Source organism: Lipophrys pholis, assembly GCF_963383615.2.
Source record: "Lipophrys pholis genome assembly, chromosome: 12".
Lineage (NCBI taxonomy): Eukaryota > Metazoa > Chordata > Actinopteri > Blenniiformes > Blenniidae > Lipophrys > Lipophrys pholis.
Window position 1 is genome coordinate 21,375,370 of NC_137641.1, and position 19,443 is coordinate 21,394,812.

At 40.8% G+C, this 19,443-nt stretch overlaps 2 protein-coding genes across 4 annotated transcripts in view; both read left to right on the forward strand.

Moving 5' to 3' along the window:
- Nucleotides 1-13,004, forward strand: part of pdlim5b (PDZ and LIM domain 5b) — a 35,239-nt gene extending 22,235 nt beyond the window's left edge. The window contains exons 4-15 of one of the 3 annotated variants that reach the window (XM_080476872.1): nt 1,456-1,480; nt 3,658-3,680; nt 4,508-4,528; nt 4,681-4,707; nt 5,068-5,222; nt 6,003-6,030; nt 8,505-8,668; nt 9,992-10,172; nt 10,303-10,483; nt 10,661-10,781; nt 10,874-10,989; nt 11,089-13,004. In XM_080476872.1, the coding sequence (XP_080332998.1) occupies nt 1,456-1,480; nt 3,658-3,680; nt 4,508-4,528; nt 4,681-4,707; nt 5,068-5,222; nt 6,003-6,030; nt 8,505-8,668; nt 9,992-10,172; nt 10,303-10,483; nt 10,661-10,781; nt 10,874-10,989; nt 11,089-11,178 (1,132 nt within the window). In that variant the 3' untranslated portion in view covers nt 11,179-13,004. Of the gene's footprint in view, nt 1-1,455; nt 1,481-1,809; nt 2,319-3,657; nt 3,681-4,507; nt 4,529-4,680; nt 4,708-5,067; nt 5,223-6,002; nt 6,031-8,504; nt 8,669-9,991; nt 10,173-10,302; nt 10,484-10,660; nt 10,782-10,873; nt 10,990-11,088 lie in introns of all 3 variants that reach the window. The other 2 variants (XM_080476871.1, XM_080476873.1) reach the window with 2 other exon arrangements.
- Nucleotides 13,005-14,113: 1,109 nt separating this feature from the next.
- Nucleotides 14,114-19,443, forward strand: part of bmpr1bb (bone morphogenetic protein receptor, type IBb) — a 52,281-nt gene continuing 46,951 nt past the window's right edge. Inside the window, exons 1-2 of the mRNA XM_080476874.1 lie at nt 14,114-14,227; nt 18,013-18,081. The gene's annotated coding sequence lies outside the window, so the exon portion shown is untranslated. The remainder of the gene's footprint in view (nt 14,228-18,012; nt 18,082-19,443) is intronic.

Sequence of the window (19,443 nt, forward strand, 5' to 3'; positions counted from 1 at the left end):
AAGTTCTTACTCCACAAATTATTCTAAAATCGGATCATATATAGAGGACATGCATTTAAGTTGTATTTCCTAAAGCATTGTTATAACAAAGAAATATTCTACCAAAGATGCTTTTTGTGGTTAGTTGAATAAAAACTCATATGACACTATGAAATATGAAGTGAATGTACATGTTAATATATAATCTTGTAACGCAGAGAAAGCTCATTGCAGTTGATAGGAAGTCAAAACCACTGAGTGAGGAGTCACCAAGGGAAACATCCCATTTGATAAGCAATCGAGGTTCAATCCAAAAGGCAGGCAATGCGTCATAACAATAAAAAGTGCTGAATCTATCCATCCTTCTATTTTGTATACCGTGATCCTGTTCAGGGTTGGAGGGCGCTGGAGCCGATTGCAGCCAACTGTGGGTGAGGGCAGGATACGCCCTGGAGAGGTCACCAGTCTATCACAGGGCAAACACAGAGACAACCACACACACACTCACATTCACAGCGAGGGGCAATTTAGGGTCAACAACTAACCTCACATGCATGTTTTTGGACTGCGCAAGTAACCGGCAGAAAACGCACACACACGCCACACAGAAAGCCTTGTCCCGTATTTCAACCCATGACATTCTCACTCCACCTTGCGAACCCTGGACTTGGATAAATAAATAAAATAATTGAAACCACCCCAACAAGCCAACATGATGCTGCCCCTCTACCTTTAACCAAACATGGAAAACAAACAGACAGGAACAAAGCACGACTACTAGACCCATCATAATATAAAATAACAGACATCAATACAACAGAAGCAGGCCTGGTGCTGCCACCACCAGGAATACAGGATGAGAGTGCACACAAGCCAGGATCAGTCCTCTGTTATAACATTCTTGATAAATAGAGATCAGATACAAGGGAAAAACGAGGGAGAGGAATCGCGTCGGGTCACAATGCCTCATACACGACAACGTGACGTGTGAACAACACAAAAGTTTGAAATGCAACATTGCTTCAGAAAACAACCCAATAATAGGACCGAGGTTTAATTAGACGTTTGTCACGTTCCAGAACAGACGGAGATGGACAGACCACCCGTGTGTCCCAAAAGAGAAGAACTGTGGCAGCTGTTTCAGTCATGAGTGTAAATCAGACATATGCCACGCTTCAACACCAGGCTGCACGTGGACACACGGCTGGAGTGCGTTTGCATAGACTGCTGATTCCGCATGTTCTGGCACCTCCATTACAAGTTATGTGTGATTTGTGCCAAACCTATTCCAAAATATATGGCTTATAAAATCTTATAGGTGGTGAAAAATAAAACAAACCCAGGAAATGCTATCCTGTGTCTTACTTGATCCACAGTTTGAGCTCCAAAGCAGTTAAATCCTATCCAGCAGTATATTGTATGGATGATATAAATGAATTTGATTTGTGACTCTGTGATCTGTTTCTGTCTTCACAGACCCCCCAATGATGGAGTACAAAAGGTATGGAGTGAAATATTCTTTCGAGAGCTTTAAATTAGCATAAGCTGATCTGAGCTCCATGAGTTGTTTTTATTTTTTTATATTACAGTTGTATTTAAAAGTGCTCTTCTGGGGTGACGTCGGGTCTCAGATCAGCTTTGCATGTTTCAATGACCTGAGAACACTTTGGATTGCACTTTGTAGCACCTTTTCAGAATGTGTGGCACAGGTTTAGCTGTTTCATCCGTGCCGCAGTGTGCTGGTAATGCTGATTTAAATGCATGCTTTTTTTTTTTTTTAATTTGTTGTGGAACTGCTCTTGCATGGTGTTTGTCTTCACCCTCATTCAGGATGAACCTCAGGAAATCATTAAGCCCGTCCCAATCACTCACGCTGCTCCAGGCAACACATACACCAAGCCGATAACTGAGCCCAACCCTGCGTACAACAAGACAGCTCGGCCGTTCGGGGGTGACGGCGGCGGGGTCTCGGCTTCATCCAGAGTAGCTTCAATTCCCTCTGAATCATCTGCTTTCACACCGGCTGCTCCCTCTCAACCACCGCAGCCTCCGTTTCCACTCAGGTCCAGCCTGGCTGCCTCAGACTCCTCACCAGCCACTTCGGGTTTCAAACCCAGCCCCGGTCGCTCTGCCTTCACCTCCCCGTCTGCCTCTTCCTCCTCATCTAACTCCTCCTCTCCAGCCAGAGTGACCGCTCCCCCCTCCCATCCTAGTGTCCCGCAGCCCTCCGTCTATAACACACCTATCAACTTGTACTCCAATGTCAATGCTTGTGAGGTGGTTTTGGGACAGAGGCGAGGTCTTTTGGAGAGCCAGGGGCTGACAGAGCATATCAATGGGTAGGTATCGGTAAACAAACCCCCAAAGCATTCTAACTTTTTCTTATATGAAGCTTTTTTTTTTTTTTTTTTTTTACAGATATGCAAATCACACATTGTTGATGTCTGAATATCAGTTACGAGTGTCTGATCAGTGAACTGGATGACCCCCGTCTTTTACTTTGCAAAAGTAGAAAGGTTTTTTTAGTGAAATATAGCAGCTGCCTTCAGTAAGAAAAATCCATCCATCTTCTAATACCGCTATATCTGCCTTGGAGCAGCCAGCCAGTCCATGACAGAGACAGATGACACATGTGTTTGGACTGTGGGAGGAAACCCACTTGCACACACAGGGAGAACATGCAAACTATGCACAGAAAAGCCCTCATGCCCAACTTGGGCACCAGGGGCATTCTCACTATTCGACAAGAGTGCAAACCACTGTAGGAAAAATGCAGTCTTGGTTAAAATTTCCACATCTGCTGGAAAGGTAATCAAGTGTCGACGGCACACTTCTCGATGCCACTTCCCAAAGATCTCTTACCGACTGTGGCTGAACACACACTCTGGCCAATGAGCACCGCTGGCCTGTTGGCCCATATCCTGACAGCTCTCTGCTTCTGGAGACCAGGGACAGAGCAGTGATTGTGTGGACTGGGCTTCATCCACGAGCGCTAAGCTCTGTGGTTGGGCTACAGTAGGCTGAGCTACGTTTAAGTGCTGTGCCATTCATTCTTCTTCTTTTTTTTTTTTTTTGTTCCGTCACCTGAAAAAATTAGCCACAGCTCTGTTTTCATGAACATTAAGTCATGAATGTAGCTTATTGGACTCTTTAGTCACTAAACACATCAGTGAAACCCTCCATTTACCCAATTTATTTAATCAGAGAATTAATAGTCTACTTAGGATATATCACACTTAATTTCTCATAAATACATCAAGAGAGAACTTTAAGAATAAGAGGTTCACATTTTACAATTTTTTTGTAAGTGTTGCACTATTTTGATAATGGACAGTTTCAAACTGATGACAAAAAATGTAAATGTCCTTTCTGTGGAGATTTAATGACATACAACCCAATGTACCTGAAACTTCATGTAGAATTATATCTTTCGTTCTCCTCGCTTTCTCATCCTTCTCGTACATATCTCGCTCTCAAACTCTGCTCCTTCAGCTACTACAGATGAAGTGCATTAGCTGCAGCACGTGTGTTGTGCAATTACCCGCATGCATTCCGTTTGTGGTTTCTGAGGTTTTCTTCGAGCACGTTCTCTCAAAGGTTCTTCGTTTTTTCGACTAGTTTTCCTTGCTCCTTGTCTTCGCCTCATTCTATTCCCATTTCTCTTTTATTCACCCACAGGATGAAGAAGAGACAGATGCCAAGTTAGTGCAGTTGAGAGTGAAGCTGCTCTTGTAGCTTTCTGAACTTGTGGAATGTGATTATAGTCTCCACGTCACCCTGGTTTACGATTAACGAAGGCATGCTCACCAACATCACATTCCCGCTTGTCAACTTACAGAACATGCTCATTTTTGAGGTCCAAATAAAATACGCAACTCTAGAGAACTGCTATAGGACACGAATCAGGGGCCAGTTTGTACAGTTCATTCACGCTCACGCTCGCACCAGGCTTTGTGTTGGTTAATTCTGTGTTTACACCCGGTGCATCCAGGCTTGTCAGCACACATGGCTTCACCCAGCTTTGCAACTGTCTGGCTTCATCTGCTACTAGTGTCAGTTTGTTCATTCAAGGCCAGTATAATCACCGCCAGTGTGCTAGAAATAGCTTGACTTGTGCTTTCTTTGATCACGCTTCAGCCACTCTCACTAGACATCCACATAATGCACACGCCTGAACACAAACACACTAAAACCAGAAATCCTACACTTGGGATGTTGACAGTAAATTGACAAACAGTTTGGCCCGGCACTTAGACGCTAAACTGCATGTAAACGCTTGTGATAAATATTATTGCTTCTTTGAGCACCATCAACTTTGTTTTGGAAAGAAAAAAAAAAAAGTGTTCACTTTAAAGGCACGTTACTCCCATCATGTGGTGATATATTGTCACTGTCACTTTCATCTGAAACACCTAATTCACTCAACTATTGACAAATCATTCTTAAACTTAAGTTTGCATTTTTAGGAAAACATTTTTATGTCTTGAATTGATGGCTGACTTTAACATGTGATATTCCTCTCTAATAGTGAGCCACAAGGAATTCTTAAGTAAGTATAGGTCAGAACAGTATAATGCCTTTTTAATACAAACAGCTCAGTGTTATACTTTATACTCAATAGTATCTATGACTTTAAAGTTTGGATCATTTCCTTCTCTTTGCATTTTTCTTTTATCTGCTCTCTAATTGCTCGCCCTGCAGAATTCCACCTCCAGTTAAACCTCGGAGGTAAATGTGAGATCTACTAGCTGTTAGGCCACATTGTGAAGCTTGTACCCACAATGCAGCACCTTGGATTGGTTTTGATTGAATGCAGCACCCGACAACATACACATATATTTGGTTGATGTGTATATTGTGTTTTTTTTTTTTTCCATTGCCTGGTAGCGAGTAGCAACACTGGTTTTTGAATTTTATTTGTGTCTTAACTGAAATTTTGCTGTGGTAAAGTTTACTCTTAATAACAACTTATTCATCTGTGTTGAGCAATGATCACTTTAATGAGGCTCGCAATTCCATTTTACGTGTCAGTTAATCTTTTTTTTTTTTTTTTTTTTTTTTTTCCCTTGTTTCCCTCTGGGTAAACAGGAAAACTGTTGTCGAGGCTGATAATGGTGCGTCTCCACTGAGCGATGCCAGCAAGAAGCGTCTGATCGAAGACACAGAGGATTGGCACCCGCGAACTGGCACCTCGCAGTCCCGCTCTTTCCGTATCCTGGCCCAGCTGACTGGCACCGAGAACGGTACGCATCAAACTGAATGTGCTCGCTCTGTATATTCAGGAAAGATCACCGCCATGCAGACATTCCCTCAGTTTTTGAAAGTGACAGAACTACGGTGTTATTTCAGGACTTGGGGAGTTGATTTAGTTTTACTGTCGATTCGTGTTAGCTTTATAGGTCTTTAACCATTTTATTAAAAAAAACAGTAAGTTTTCATGACTTGACAATACCATTTTCTATTAAATTGTTTAATTTATATACGTAGTAATTTTGAACCATTTATTTGGGGGGAAAACCCTTCATTACTGAATGATGTTTTTTTTTTTTTATATTACTGTTTTGGCTGTAAATGACATTTGACAGTTACATGAGCAGGCTGTGGTTTTGGGCTTCCCTCCACCTCTTAAGAGGTTTGCATGTGGGTCTGTTCAGAGGATAAAAAAATGACATTTATAGTAACTTGCTTAAATGAAGTGAGATGAGAAGTCTGTGTCCTCGATCTCTTCATCAGATGATTTTTCTTTCCTGACTGGAGGGAAAAAATGTGATGTGCTTGAATATGTTGATGCATATCCAGTCTGCTTGCTCCAGTCGAACGGAATGATTTCATGGTCGCCGATCAGGAACTGGTTTGCAGGAGTTACATGTGTTCAATCGGTTGCTACAGTGTTATGATGCGTTGAGTTGGCGCATATACAACACTGCAAACTATGGTGGCATGGTTCTGAAATGCCAGCCTGACAGCCATTTATTCTATAAATAACAGTATTTTGCTGATTATTTTTTTCTTTTTTGTTGCAGAGCAAAACCCAGAGAACAGTGGGAAGAAGTAAGTGGTTGTTGTTTCGTTCTTCCAATATAATTAAATTTGGTATGTGTTGGCGAATCCTATTTCTCTGTCTCTCTTTTGTACCATCTGCAAACTCATTTTTCAGTGTTTGTGGAAAAAGCAATACACGTGTTTTAACAATGATGAATATTAAAACTATTTATTGATCACAGAACTGTCAAATCCGGGACAGGCCTCCAAAATACTCTGTAATCAAATCTAGGAGTTTAGGCTTTAGGGCCTCATTTCCTGTGCCTGTGCTCCAATGGTATCATGCTTAATTTGAGGCTTTATTTGGAGAAACCGCACTGAGAGCTTCCAGAGGAAGACGTCTGAGTGGATACAGCCATAGACTAAGCCCAGGCTGCGGTTGCAGCTGCCGTTCTCAGTTTGAAGTTGATTTAATCTGCAGTAAACACAGTCTGCCCTCTGTACCAGATCCCCAACCAATCAGTGTGTCACTCACTGGAAGCTGTTGGTAATTAGGTGGTATTGTGGGTAATAGCAGCCCTGCCAGGAGGAGAATCCTGCTCTCTTTCTTTTTAGTGAGATTTATTTAGTGTTCTTTTCCTCAAGAAAAAAATAAATACCACTTATCTGTCTTTGTAAAGAAGTAGTCTGTAATCATTTTCTGCATTTCCTTCATTTATCCCTGTCCTTCCTCGTTTACCTTTTGTTTCTTATATCTCAACTTTCTGACTGTTTTCTCTCCTCTTTTCCTCTTTAATCCCGTCTTGGGCGGGAAATCAGAGTGAACAAGTTGGACCCTGAAGTTATAGGACACAAGTACAACAAGCTGAGAGACTGGCATCACGGCGTTTCAGCACGAGTGCTGAATGTCTAGTGAACATGGTTTTGTTTAGAATTTATTGATCTTTTATCCAAATTTAAACTTAAATATAAATAGTCATGACCTACATTTGATGGGAAAAAAAACTTTTGCAGAAATGGTTTTAAGTTACATTTTATGAGATTATAAATAATATTTATAAATGTAAATGAATTGCATGGATTGATTGAGGCTTATTTTTGTGATTAGAAATATGATGTAACTAGATTTGATAGTGTATTGTAACTGTGTCTGATGCGTCACTTTCCTCTGTAATCTCCACTTTTATTTTCCTAATTTTCCTGTTTGTCTTATTTTTTTCTACACTAACCAAAGTCGTCATAGCCTGTCACCTTCTTGATGTCTATCTCTCAATAAACTGTTTTCCTAACTGCTTTTCTCCTTTTATTCCTTCTTTCCGTCTGTTATGGTTACAGAAAGCTTGACTTGTCAGTGGGAGACAGTGTGATGATATAAGGTTTGCTCAAAAATAGAAAATCAAAATAAGACACACAGGTTAGGGTTAGGGTTAAAAACAAACACTGCTGTGAGATCTCATAGCATTCACAAAAAATGAGATGACCACAGAGGAAAGCTGTTTGGAAATGGAAGTAAACGATTTTGCAAAATTTTCACGAGCGTAGCCCACATACTCTCATACGCTGATGCTCATCCCACAGATTAATTCACTATTGAAGGGAGCTGTTCAGGCTTTGCAATGGTATAAGATTTTCAGGCAAGAAACATTGTTACAACAAAGAAAAATATACTAAACACTCATTCCCCCTATATTTTGAGACTGGTTTAGTTATGTAAGTTCTCATGAATTGGCCTCCAAAGATTTTCCATCACTCCAGTTTTAGAAGATAAAAAATCTATACATATTTAAAAAGCAGACATAACCTGCTGTTCATTTTTTGATGCAATGAAAAATTGAAGTAGAAATTTATTGAAGTGGGAGTTATGTCTAAAGTGGTTTCATGACATAGCTGGGGCCATGCTTCAGTAACTGTTGTTCAGTTGCTGCATATCCTTATATTATAATAATTATAATAGTGCATTTGTGTTGGCGGTTTTGATCCAACTCATTGTGAATCCATTGCTGCTCATCCTGCAGATGCACGTTCTTCATGAATATAGAACCATTACCCAGTGGCATAGTCAGATTTGTCAATGGTTTGGAGTGAATTGCCAAAAAGAAATGTCACAAGAAATTAACAAATCAACCGACGACAAATTTACTTATTTTTTGTGTGTTGGTACATAGGGAAGACAAAACAGAAATTTAATCTGAATAATATGAATTGAAGATCACAATTTGTAGAGGGACAGTTCACTGACTAATCATTTCAAATCTGCTTCACTACTCATTGGTTCATTTGTGTTGTATTGAGGCTTTAGACTGCAAAGATATGAGCAGAAGGATTCTGCTTTGTGGCTTAAAAATCATTTTACACACACACACACACACACACACACACACACACACACACACACACACACACACACACACACACACTCACACACTGTGTTTTTCATGTCTATTGAAACAAAAAGTGACGGTTTTGGCTGGTTGATCATGTTTCATGTACACATGCAAATTGTGTTTTGCAATGTGTCCTGATTTATATCGTCTGTTTCCCAGTGAGGCCGTTGACAGCACCACACCCTCTGTGCACACATCGCCTGCAGCAAAAACATTTTCCAAGTCTCCAGCTGCACCCAGGAATGGGAACAGTGTCCCTGGGTCCACATTTAAGAGCCCTGCACCCCAAAACAAAGCCTCCTTCCAGTCTGGAGGTCTACCAGGTAGAGTGACATAAAGTGACCTGTAATGCTGTCATGATCCTATTTCTTTTTATGCATTGGCACTGAAATGGTTGCGATTCAGCTTCTGACACTTGAAGGATAATATTTAATTTATGTAGTTGCTGTGTGGCACCTACAGAGGGCAGCCTCAGTCTTCTGAACTTCCTACCATCTGTTCATTTATGGCAGGTTTTATACTTGACACTAAGCCATCTGAAATTATGAGCCCCATAAAAACCAGCGGCATTCAGTTAATGAGCTCAAATTATTGGCTTTTCCCAAGATCCCTTCGGTCAAATAGATGCTGAAATTGAGAGTTATGGATTTTATTTTGTGTGAAAGCCACTCTTTAAATGCAGCAGTGCTTGCCATGGGACCTCGAGTGGGTCAAGGTAAATATTTGCTGAAAGACATCAGTCAAAGGCCATTATTGGCAAAAACCACAGTAAGACACAAGTATGCTCTCACACATGAACGGATGCACTGTGGGCTCTAAAGTAATTCCCTCGACGCCTTTTAAACAACTGCTGAAAGGTGCCACAGGGAGAGGACACAGTTAGTTCTCTGTTGAATGTCATTCTTCAGATTAACACATACTTGAGCTCAAGTAAACAGGCATCTCACAGTAGCCATGTGGAAAAGGACAGAGTGTGTGGAATGTACTATAAAAGCTTAAGACTTGTTTACACGGAGCAAATACTCTTGGCTTCTCATAAGTAAGCACTGTTGAAAGCAACAAAACGACTCGAGGGAAAAATCAAAATGTGCATTGAAAACTGATTCGTGACTGTTCTGGTTTTGCATTGTAAGGATTACAAGTTCAAATATATCTACTCTTTCATGATTTCATAAATGTAAGATGTCTGACTATGGACATTTATTTTATACATTTTTAAATCAATTTGAATGCTCTCTTTCAATAGTGTGGCTGTATAGGACTTGTATCGTCGAGCAGAGCCTCTGGGGATGAAAGATGAGAGGAGAGGCATTATTTTCCCAGGTGTCCTGGATCATGTTGTTTCTTTCAGTGGGAAAAATCATCCTTTTGTCTGAACAAGGAGGGGTAGTTGTGTCCAGCACAGCTTTCTCATGTTTTCGGTCTCCAAGGTCATCAAATCATTCCAATCTTATCAGACACTCTTTCTAGTCATTATTCAGCATTACTCAGTTGTGGTTCGGTGGGAAAAAAAACTTGCCTACATTATTTTATTTGTAGTTTCCTTGGATACTTTAACTGAAATCGCTTCTCATTGTTTTTTTGCTTTGCCGTACTTTTTTTTTTTTTTACCATTCAGACAATAATCCAGTCTTTTATTGGTTAAGGTCTCTCTAAGGTTGGAGCACTTCCCTCATTCGGCAAAGTTTCCTCTCCCGCTCCCAGAGGTCCCGACCGCCCCACTCCTCAGCCTCATCCCCAGGACCTCAACTCTCTGGTGCAGCGCGCTGAGCACATCCCAGCTGGTACCCGCACCCCCATGTGCGGCAAGTGCAACAATGTCATCAGGTACAATCAAAAAACAAACTTCATCAACCTCAAGTTTTTGAGCAATAAGGCACCTCTCCGAGGTTATTTTGTGCAGATTTGGGACCGAAGCTGTGAGTGAGCTCTCGTCCTCTTTGTTTTTGCTCGCCAGGGGTCCGTTCCTTGTGGCCATGGGCAAGTCATGGCACCCTGAGGAGTTCAACTGTGACCACTGCCACTCTTCCCTGGCAGAACATGGATTTGTGGAAGAGAAGGACCACGTGTACTGTGAGCGCTGCTACGAGCAGTTCTTTGCTCCCAGCTGCGCTCGCTGCAGCCAGAAGATTCTCGGGGTTCGTGACAACGCGGCTTTACGCTTGTGTATCCAAAACTCTCATTATCCTCCATTATTTCTTGTCACATGAAGACATTTAAAAAAAATCCCACAAATATAGTATGTGAAGCTCCTGTGACATTGCCATAAAAGTGTCTTTAATATTTCTTTCATTTATAATTTTTTTCTTCTCCAGGAAGTCATGAACGCCTTGAAACAGACCTGGCACGTGTCTTGTTTCGTCTGCATCGCCTGCCAAAAGCCAATCACAGGCAACATGTTCCACATGGAAGATGGACAGCCCTACTGTGAAATGGGTACAGTAGAAATCCACAAACCTTTAACAAAATGTGATATGTCTTACCTTGCAAAGAGATTAAAATTTTAATCCATGAACTATTCTTCTCAGATTACTACAAACTGTTTGGCACCAACTGCCATGGCTGCGACTTCCCAATCGAGGCGGGGGACAAGTACCTGGACGCTCTGGGATACACCTGGCATGACACCTGCTTCGTCTGCACGGTACGTCCAGACGGTAGTTTCTCTCAGCAAAAAGGGTCATCATGGAGAGATAATACTGTTTACGCCAGGAAAAATGAACACGTTTCTCTCTGTCCACAGGTCTGCTCCACTAGTCTGGAAGGTCAGCCGTACTTCTCCAAAAAAGACAAGCCTTTGTGCAAGAAACATGCCCACACTGTCAATGTCTGAGCTGATCCTTGGAATGCAAAACAGACGGGGCAAGAATTTATAGTTTAATCAGAGGTTAAGTTACAAATGATCTATGTTGCTGCTTTATGTCTTTAAAGAGTCCACTGAAAGCTTCATTCTTCTCTCTAGTTTTGAGGTAATGCTATTCTCAGTAATTTCACATCACTGTTTCAATGCACTGTTAATCCTATTTTCCAGTTCAGCACCTGTGCAAGTGGGTTCATAATACACATACTGGGCTTTTTTGTACATGTCAGAGCTGTGCTGAGCTCTCGATGGGCATTTCTGTATAGGAGAGTTTAATGCAGTGACCTACTGAAGCCCTCAGAAGTCACAGATTAGAAAAAAATATATATTGACATGGGCTGCAATGCCATGTTTTTTTTTTTTTTGTCTAGATCTAGATTGAGGAAGTAGGTTTATTTAACTAAGGGCAATAATATTTATTTGTACTCAGTCAATGTGCTCTTGCAAGAAAATGGGAAATTTTATTACTTTCTTTTTGGAATTTATATGATACTTAATCACTCCCACTGTGTGAATGCACCTGTGAGCAATGCAAGTAGTGGTGAGAAAACACTGTGCATGTTTTGGGTCATTGTTTAATGCAACATAGACTTTTCCACATAGGCTTGATATTGACGAAACAGTTCATGAAGGGATGTTCTGTTGTTTGTGTTTATTTTGTAATGTTTTTATTTCAAGAGCACACTGAGTAAAGATGACACTTCCACTTGATAGCAACGCCAATGCGTATGCAACTGGCTCCTGCCATATAAAGTTTTTTTTTTTTTAGATTTTGTGTTAAAACATGCAAACTCTGAGGAGCTGAACTCTCTGTGCCTCATCAAGACTTCTTCATGTTGTATTCTTTCTTTATCTTTTTTTTGTTTTGTTTTGTTCAATTAACAGGACAGAATTATAATATATACTTCCAGAAAATGAGTTCTGATGTCGGGTTTTTCTTGACCTTGTAGTTTATCTGCATGCAAATCAAATATGAGACTGAACACCATACTCTCCTCAAGCTCCCAACTCGCATGCTCTGTCTTACAACTTTCACATTACACAATAATATTAAAGACTGCTGAAATGAATGGGCAATAAAAAGCACAACTCTTTTGTGCTGACTCATTGTTTTCAATTTGAAATATGGAAAGTCATTATTGATAGTCTGGAACTGCAGCTGAAAGATTGAAAAAAAACAAATTGTAATCCTATGGAGACAGCATCCCCGTGACCTCCAAATTCGCCCTGCTGCTCGCTGGCCCTGTCAGAAACTCTCTGGCGCCCCCATGAAAGGCTGGCAACACACTTAGAATACCACTGTACTGGATCGAGTCATTAAACAGAAGCCGGCTCATTTGACCGTTTTATGTGTTTGTCAATACCTTGAAAGCTTCAGCAGCAAACTAGTGGTGTGTGATGGCCTCTTATGTGTGCAATAAATCTGTTGTTCTGACAATAATTACTTAGAGAAGTTTAAGAGGCAGGCAGGCGGGCTCCGACTACCTCGGCGTGTCTCCTGAACTAACACGGAAAGGACGGATCCATCCATGCATCTGCTCTCGTCTTCCAAATAATCCACAACTGTTTGACAAGCACCACATAGTCGGGGTGAGAGGTGAAAAGAGTGATGAAACTTAGTAATAAAATACATTGCTTGAATTGTACTGTTTAACAAAATACACTCAGTTACTTTTTAAACCACATTTATTTGCAATATCAATAGGAGGCATTTCAGGTTTTAAAAACAAACTATTTTGTATCGTAACAAATGTAAATATAAAGTTATTTTCTATGTTGCAAAAATAAACGCATTGGCAATAAAGGTGCAGGGAAAAAAATGATTCAGGTAAGTGACCATATTTGACATGGAAATATAAGAATATAGAAATAAGTTGAAAGAATGTCCACTTTGAAATGTGTGCTCAACAGTTGTATGATCATATTTAGGCTTTTAAAAACTACATTATACATAACAACGGTCTACACAATGCATAGCCATTATTTTTTTCACTGAAATCAAGGTGTCTGCTGAGATTTCAATCTAGAAATTAAACTTTTTTTACTGGATTTTATTGAATGTAAATATCAAATAAGGCTGTGTATTTTACATTGTAAAGTCTTGAAATCTCTTTCAATCACACACTGGGATTGAAGTGTTACATTAATAACTCACAAAAGACATGATGAAATAGTTCTGCTATACACTGAGGTGTTGTGTTGTTAATGTATCAGATTCCAACCACTTCTACTTCAAACTTCTCAAAATCAGTCTGCTTTGAAGTATCTCACACTTGCTTTAATATTTTGATATTTTTAAAATGAGTAACGCAATATTAGATCAGGAGCACTGAGATTCTGTAAAAATGAAGTCAGAATGAGTTATTTATTTGTCTGTTTATTTGGAAAAAAACAAACAGGCACATTGCATGGCATTTTATTTATTAGCTGTATTTTCCAAGAGAAGTGTGAATTTGAACAGTTTTACACTTACTGATCTTATTACCCACAAAACTAAAATAGTAATTTTTAATCAACTTTGAAACTTAGAACTTCAGGGTCCTTTCATAACCGCTGTGTGTCAATAACAGGATAAAAGTTGATTGTGTTCGTGGGAGTACTCTGCAGGGACTTTTGATTACATGGTGTAAATTGTAATTGAATAGGAAATTACATCCTTATGATAGCGGCAACAAGTACCGCAAATCATAGTTCTACTCAATTAAAGTAATGTAAGTATTTGTAATTCCTTAGTGCTGATACAGTTTTTGATTTGTGAGTATTGGAGAAGGCTACGCGTGACCGACATGTGCGCTCTTTTCATGGATGTGCACTTCTTCAAGACGTCGGAGGTGGGAGCTGTGCGCGCACTGCGCGCGGAGCGACGCCACACTCACGCCAAACCTCAGTTAACCCGCGGTGGGGAGCACACACTTGGAAAAAGTCTGCCACAAGACACACTTGAAAATAAAAGACACTTCGCGGGAGCCTAAATCAACGCAGACTTGGATGTTTGAGCCGCGGTGGCGGGAGGAAGGAGACGGTAAGGACCCTCTGGAGGAGCGAAGAGAAACGCGCCGTGTCTCTGTTACGGAGCGCAGTTGGAGTAAATAGTTTCAGGGTGGATGATCACGCTTCCGTCTGTGTGAAACTAGAGCCTTTTTCCCTTTATTTGTTTCCCAACTTCATTTTGTTGATAACAACAGTGATTGTTGTGCTGCCTGCTCTGCGGGTTTGACGCACGTCGCAGATGCGCGCGATCAGCGGGTCCCCAGACTGTTGTTGGAGGAGTCTGACGACGATGACGACGATGATGATGATGATAGTGATGGTGCTGATGGTGATGCTTATCAGTTGTTCGTTTATAGATAAATCATCGTGTGATCTTCAGGAAAATCGCAGTCAGTCGAAGGAAAAAACCAAAACATTGTTTTTGTGCATTGAGCTAAAAGTGAAAGCTTTGAAGTGTCACTCCTATGAAGATGATGCTTGTATTTTTGTGTGCCTTTTTAAATATGTCATTTTATATCAGTACTGCAGCTTTTTACCTTTGTTATCACAGTATCTTCAGTATCAGTTGTTATGGCAGTGAAAACTTTCTAGTTGATTAAACAACTTCACATTGAAGTTAATGGAGTTGATGTAAAGTTTTGGATCAAAACTGCGAGGTGTTTCAGGGCTGGAAGGGTGGGGTAGAAGGTTAGTGGTGTTTATTTTCCCAGAATGCCTTATTGCTTGTAATTCATTTCAAGAAGTACTAATGTGAATATGAATGGACTGTGTGTTTACTATGATTTCTCTCCTCGACTGGTGAAGTTCTTTCAATCGTAGCAGAAGGGAGATTTAGTTTTTCCTCTGCGTTAAAAAACAGAAGAGAAAGTAGATCCACCTCTACCACTTTCACACGAATCATCTTCATCTCCAGATTGGCAGGTACCACACTTGACTGATAGATTTATTATATATTTTTTTTTTCCGCAGCACTTTAAGGACTTCAAGTCCTCTGTTAATCTAAAAGTGAAATCACCAATCGATCGAATGACAAACTGTGCCAACTCCATCTGCTGATAAAGATCCTGTGATATGATCGCAAGCCACTAAATGGAAACTGTAGTCAGCCCTCTGTGATTGATTTAATTTCATGACTGCTGTGCTCACTTGCCAGTTCAGATTCAGATAATGCTCATCACTGCAGTGCCGGTTAAGTACATTTGGGAAAATGTGTAACAGTGAGATGCACAAATTTTACACTGCCTGTGTGTGTTAATGTCTGGCAGTGAGCTGAAGACACAATTACCAGTTGGTACATAGTGGCAATAGGTCAATAACAACACTTGATTGTTGAATGGCAGACACAAAGCCTCTTTGTGCTCCTCACTGAGCGTTGGTGAAGCAGAGCTGATGAAAGCTCGTGTTTGCATGGGCATCTCCGAACCCAGATGCACCTCGCTCAAGTCTGTGGTCTCGTTCTGGAATACTTGGACAGCTCTTGAACTCTCGACAAGACAGAGAAGCTCATTGAGCCACGGCTGAGTGAGTGTTTTGGAGTAATAGTGAACATGGAGAGAGTGCTCAAACCACCACCACCCACCACACCAGCGCTTGCCCTGGCTCTACCCGGGCCTGTCCTTTGGCTTACGTGTTAGAAGGTGGCATGTCAAGTGGGGGTGCTTGGCAAAGAGGCTCTTTGTGGTCTACCGCAGACTCCTGCCTCAAGTGTTTCACTGTGTTTGCCTCTCTGGCACTGATGGCTAACACTGAGTGCATGTGCGTATGTCTATCTTGTTAGACCTGTTATGGTAGAAGCATGAAGGCAGCCCTGTGAAATTGTGTACTAATAAACCTCTGTATGAAGTAGAATGCTTGCTAATCCAGAAATGTATTAAATGTGATCCTAAGTGGTCCTCGGGGTCCACGCTCAGTGCATGTGAACTTGGAGAGCAGATAATAGATTTCTATTTGTGGTTTGCCAAAATGATCCCAAATAGCCAAGTGAGGAATGATGAGAGATTTTCGAATATTTAAGCTCGGTCAAAGTTTAGCTGGAGACGCACTAAAATAAGCCCAGTGGGTTTTTGTATTAGCTACTGTTTAATTATCACCATACACCTACATAAAAGCTCTTGGACTGCTGGCTGCTGCTTTTTCAATTCTTTAACATCCACAATAGGGAAAATAAAGTCAAATAGTTTGTGTCGCATTTCTTTTGAAATGTATTTTTTAAATTTAGTGAAAACAATTGGATGAAAATAACAATTGTAACTAACATAATCCAACATTTTTACCTGTAAATATCTAAGTTTTTCCTTTCTGGCAGCTTAACACTTTTAAATTTCATGTAATAAGACATTATTTCTTTTATTTTGTTTTATGTAATGTCCGTAGTATCAAGTACTGGTTGTACAGAGAAAAAAAAAATCTCTTTTGACATCAAAATAATAAAACAATGATAAAATATTATGTCATTGTAATTTTATTTAGATTTTGTAGGAGAATAAAGATAGAAATTCTGTTTTATTTCAAAACAATGCAAATATGATTTGCTTTTTCTAAAAAATCTGGAGCTACAAAAATTCCAATAACATAACCTAACTGATCGGTAGGGACAGTTCAGTCCGGTCAAATGAGGTCCCACCGGATTTTTATATAAAACATACAACTATGGTCTTCGACACTGGGTTCCTCCAGAGTCAGGGCAGAGTTTGTCATTTTTTGCTAAACTTAGCAAGCTGTGACCCTTCACCCTCAGTTTCCTTCCTTATAATTACAGGAAGCAAGTCCAGCCAATCCAGGCTGAGAGTCCTGCTGCATATTAACTAGCTCAGTCGTTGCAGTATTTGTAGGGCAGGCAGGTAATGTCCAAATATGTGAGTGGAGAGTGAAGTGTTAACAGGATAGGCTGGAAGATTTTCAAAGCCGAGGTTCGTGCAGGTTCGCTGATGTTGCAGAGGAGACGAAAAGTAACATGAAAGATTTGAGTTTTATCAACTCGCACTCATGTTAATATGAGCGGCGGTGACGGTCAGACAAAGCAAATGGCGAAGCTGAAGTATATCGAGATACAGGCGGTCAGAGATTGAATTCCAGACACACTTTTCTCGATGTCTTTTCCAGCTGTGAGGGCATTGTATTTTTCTTTTTTTAAATTCATTTCCTGTAGTTTCCTCCCTTCTGTGTGCACACTGATAGAAGAGCATCTCACATCAAGTATCACTGCAGATATGATTTTCCATCTGTTATATATTTATTCAGTTATTTTTCTGCAAATTCACTCCAGACTAAAACTCACAAAGCCCCAATAGCGCAGATAGTTCCAGGGGTGTCTCTCTCTCTGTGCTGGCTACATTGAATCAGTAACTTTATTTAATGGCTCAAATTTAATGGCCACATTGTTGTTGTGCCATTATGTATGTTTGTTTTGTCTCTGTACCTCCTCAAGATCTTATGAACTTGTGAGTACAGAGATAAGTCTCCTGGTCTTGTTCCACTCAAGAGCAATCATCGTCTTACATGTACGCTTCTCCGGCTTTGACAATTAATGCCCTGCTCTCGGTTTCATCCATGGCCACTGATTGGAGACAAACATGGGCAACAGGGATTAAAGCTGCGAGCTGGAAGGTCAGCCACTCTGTGAAAGAAAGCCGACATCCTGTTATTAGAGAAACGAGAGAATGAGGTACAGGATGGTCAAAGGATGATTGAAGATCGAAGGGCGGACAAGGAGAGGGGTTACTGCATGATTGCGTTAAAGTAGTGAAATTACTTTAGTTTGAAATATGGTCTTTGTCATAAGAGCTCCTTCTAACAATTCAACTTTCTTTCTTCCAGAAAAAGACAAGTGCTGAAGCTCTGGCTGGATTCAGTGACAGGATGCTTGCAGGAGCCCCTGTTTGGATGGTGAGCCTCATCTCTCCCACTGAGAATACTTGTAAAACTGAGTTCCATTGATAAGCTCACCATGGTAAAGTTGAGTGGATTCACTCAATGCGACAAGCTGATGATATAGCGAAGAATTGTAATCCAAAGCTAAAAGCTGTATCGATCAATGCTGACTGAGTGTTGGTTTTCTTGCAGTAGAGGTACTATCTGGCAGTTTGTGTTGCGTGTATGTTTGAGTTTCGAGATTGTGATTCTGTCTCTGCAGCGATTTCCCTCCAAAGTGGCGAGCTAATCGACTTTCTGTTGTTCACACTGATAGGCTATGTAAAATAAACCACACTGTCTTTTCTACTGAAGTGTCATGCTGGACTCAGACCAATGATACTGACCGGACTTCGAGGAATGGATGACATTGACAAACTGAGCAGATCACCAGGACTGTGAAGTGTTCATGTGATGGCTTTATCCACCAACCTGCACAGGTCACCAAGCTCTCACAGGCCAAACAGAGAGAGACCTTCCAAACACACCCACATTTACACCGATTAACCTCAAATGTACGACTTCTCACTCTTCTGCACCACTGCACAGCCAATATCAATACAACGTATATTCACGTCATAAGAAAATTGCACAATTCGGTCTCTTGCCTGCATGCAACCGTAGTTAATTGTGACTGTACATTGATCAACTGTGGTTGTCGAGCAGAAGCAGTCGTCTAGTCTAGGTTATAGCATTGGTAGGAGGAGCGGTTTATGTGACTTGCACACAAGAAAAAGTTCCAAATCTTCTTTGCTAATGCTAAACAGCCTTTAAAGTGCCCTTGTTATGTTATGCATTGTTTTTATGTGCAGCTTTGATTTAAATAAAATGAAGACAGACTGCACATTGCAGCACAAAGGATCATTCCTAGTCTTTGATGCACATGTATATTTTACACTCTTGATTTCAGCAGTGAGTTGGCGTGCTGCATTGTTTAATTAGCATTCCTTTGACATTAAGCAATGAACTTGCCACTACAAGACTCATCATAGAATAGGAAAATATGCTGACACAGCTCCGACGCGTAACCTGTGTGGAGTTAGAGCCATATATTGCTGTGAAAAACGGGAGTTACTGTCTGCAGAGTGGACAATAGTAGCCTGTATGCATGTGGGGAGGGGGGGCTCACTCAGACTTCTGTGACAGTGACCTGCCGGCCGGAAAGCAAAGAGTGGCGAAGCCAAGCGCTGGTTTGGGTCGGAGGGTAACTCACACCCGTAAAGAATGTCAAGAATCTGTGAGTTAAAGTTCACACTGTATCACCATCTGTGGCTGGATCCTAGCAAATAAAAGACAGCTGTGTTCGTCTGTGTTCGTCTGTGTGTGTGTGTGTGTGTG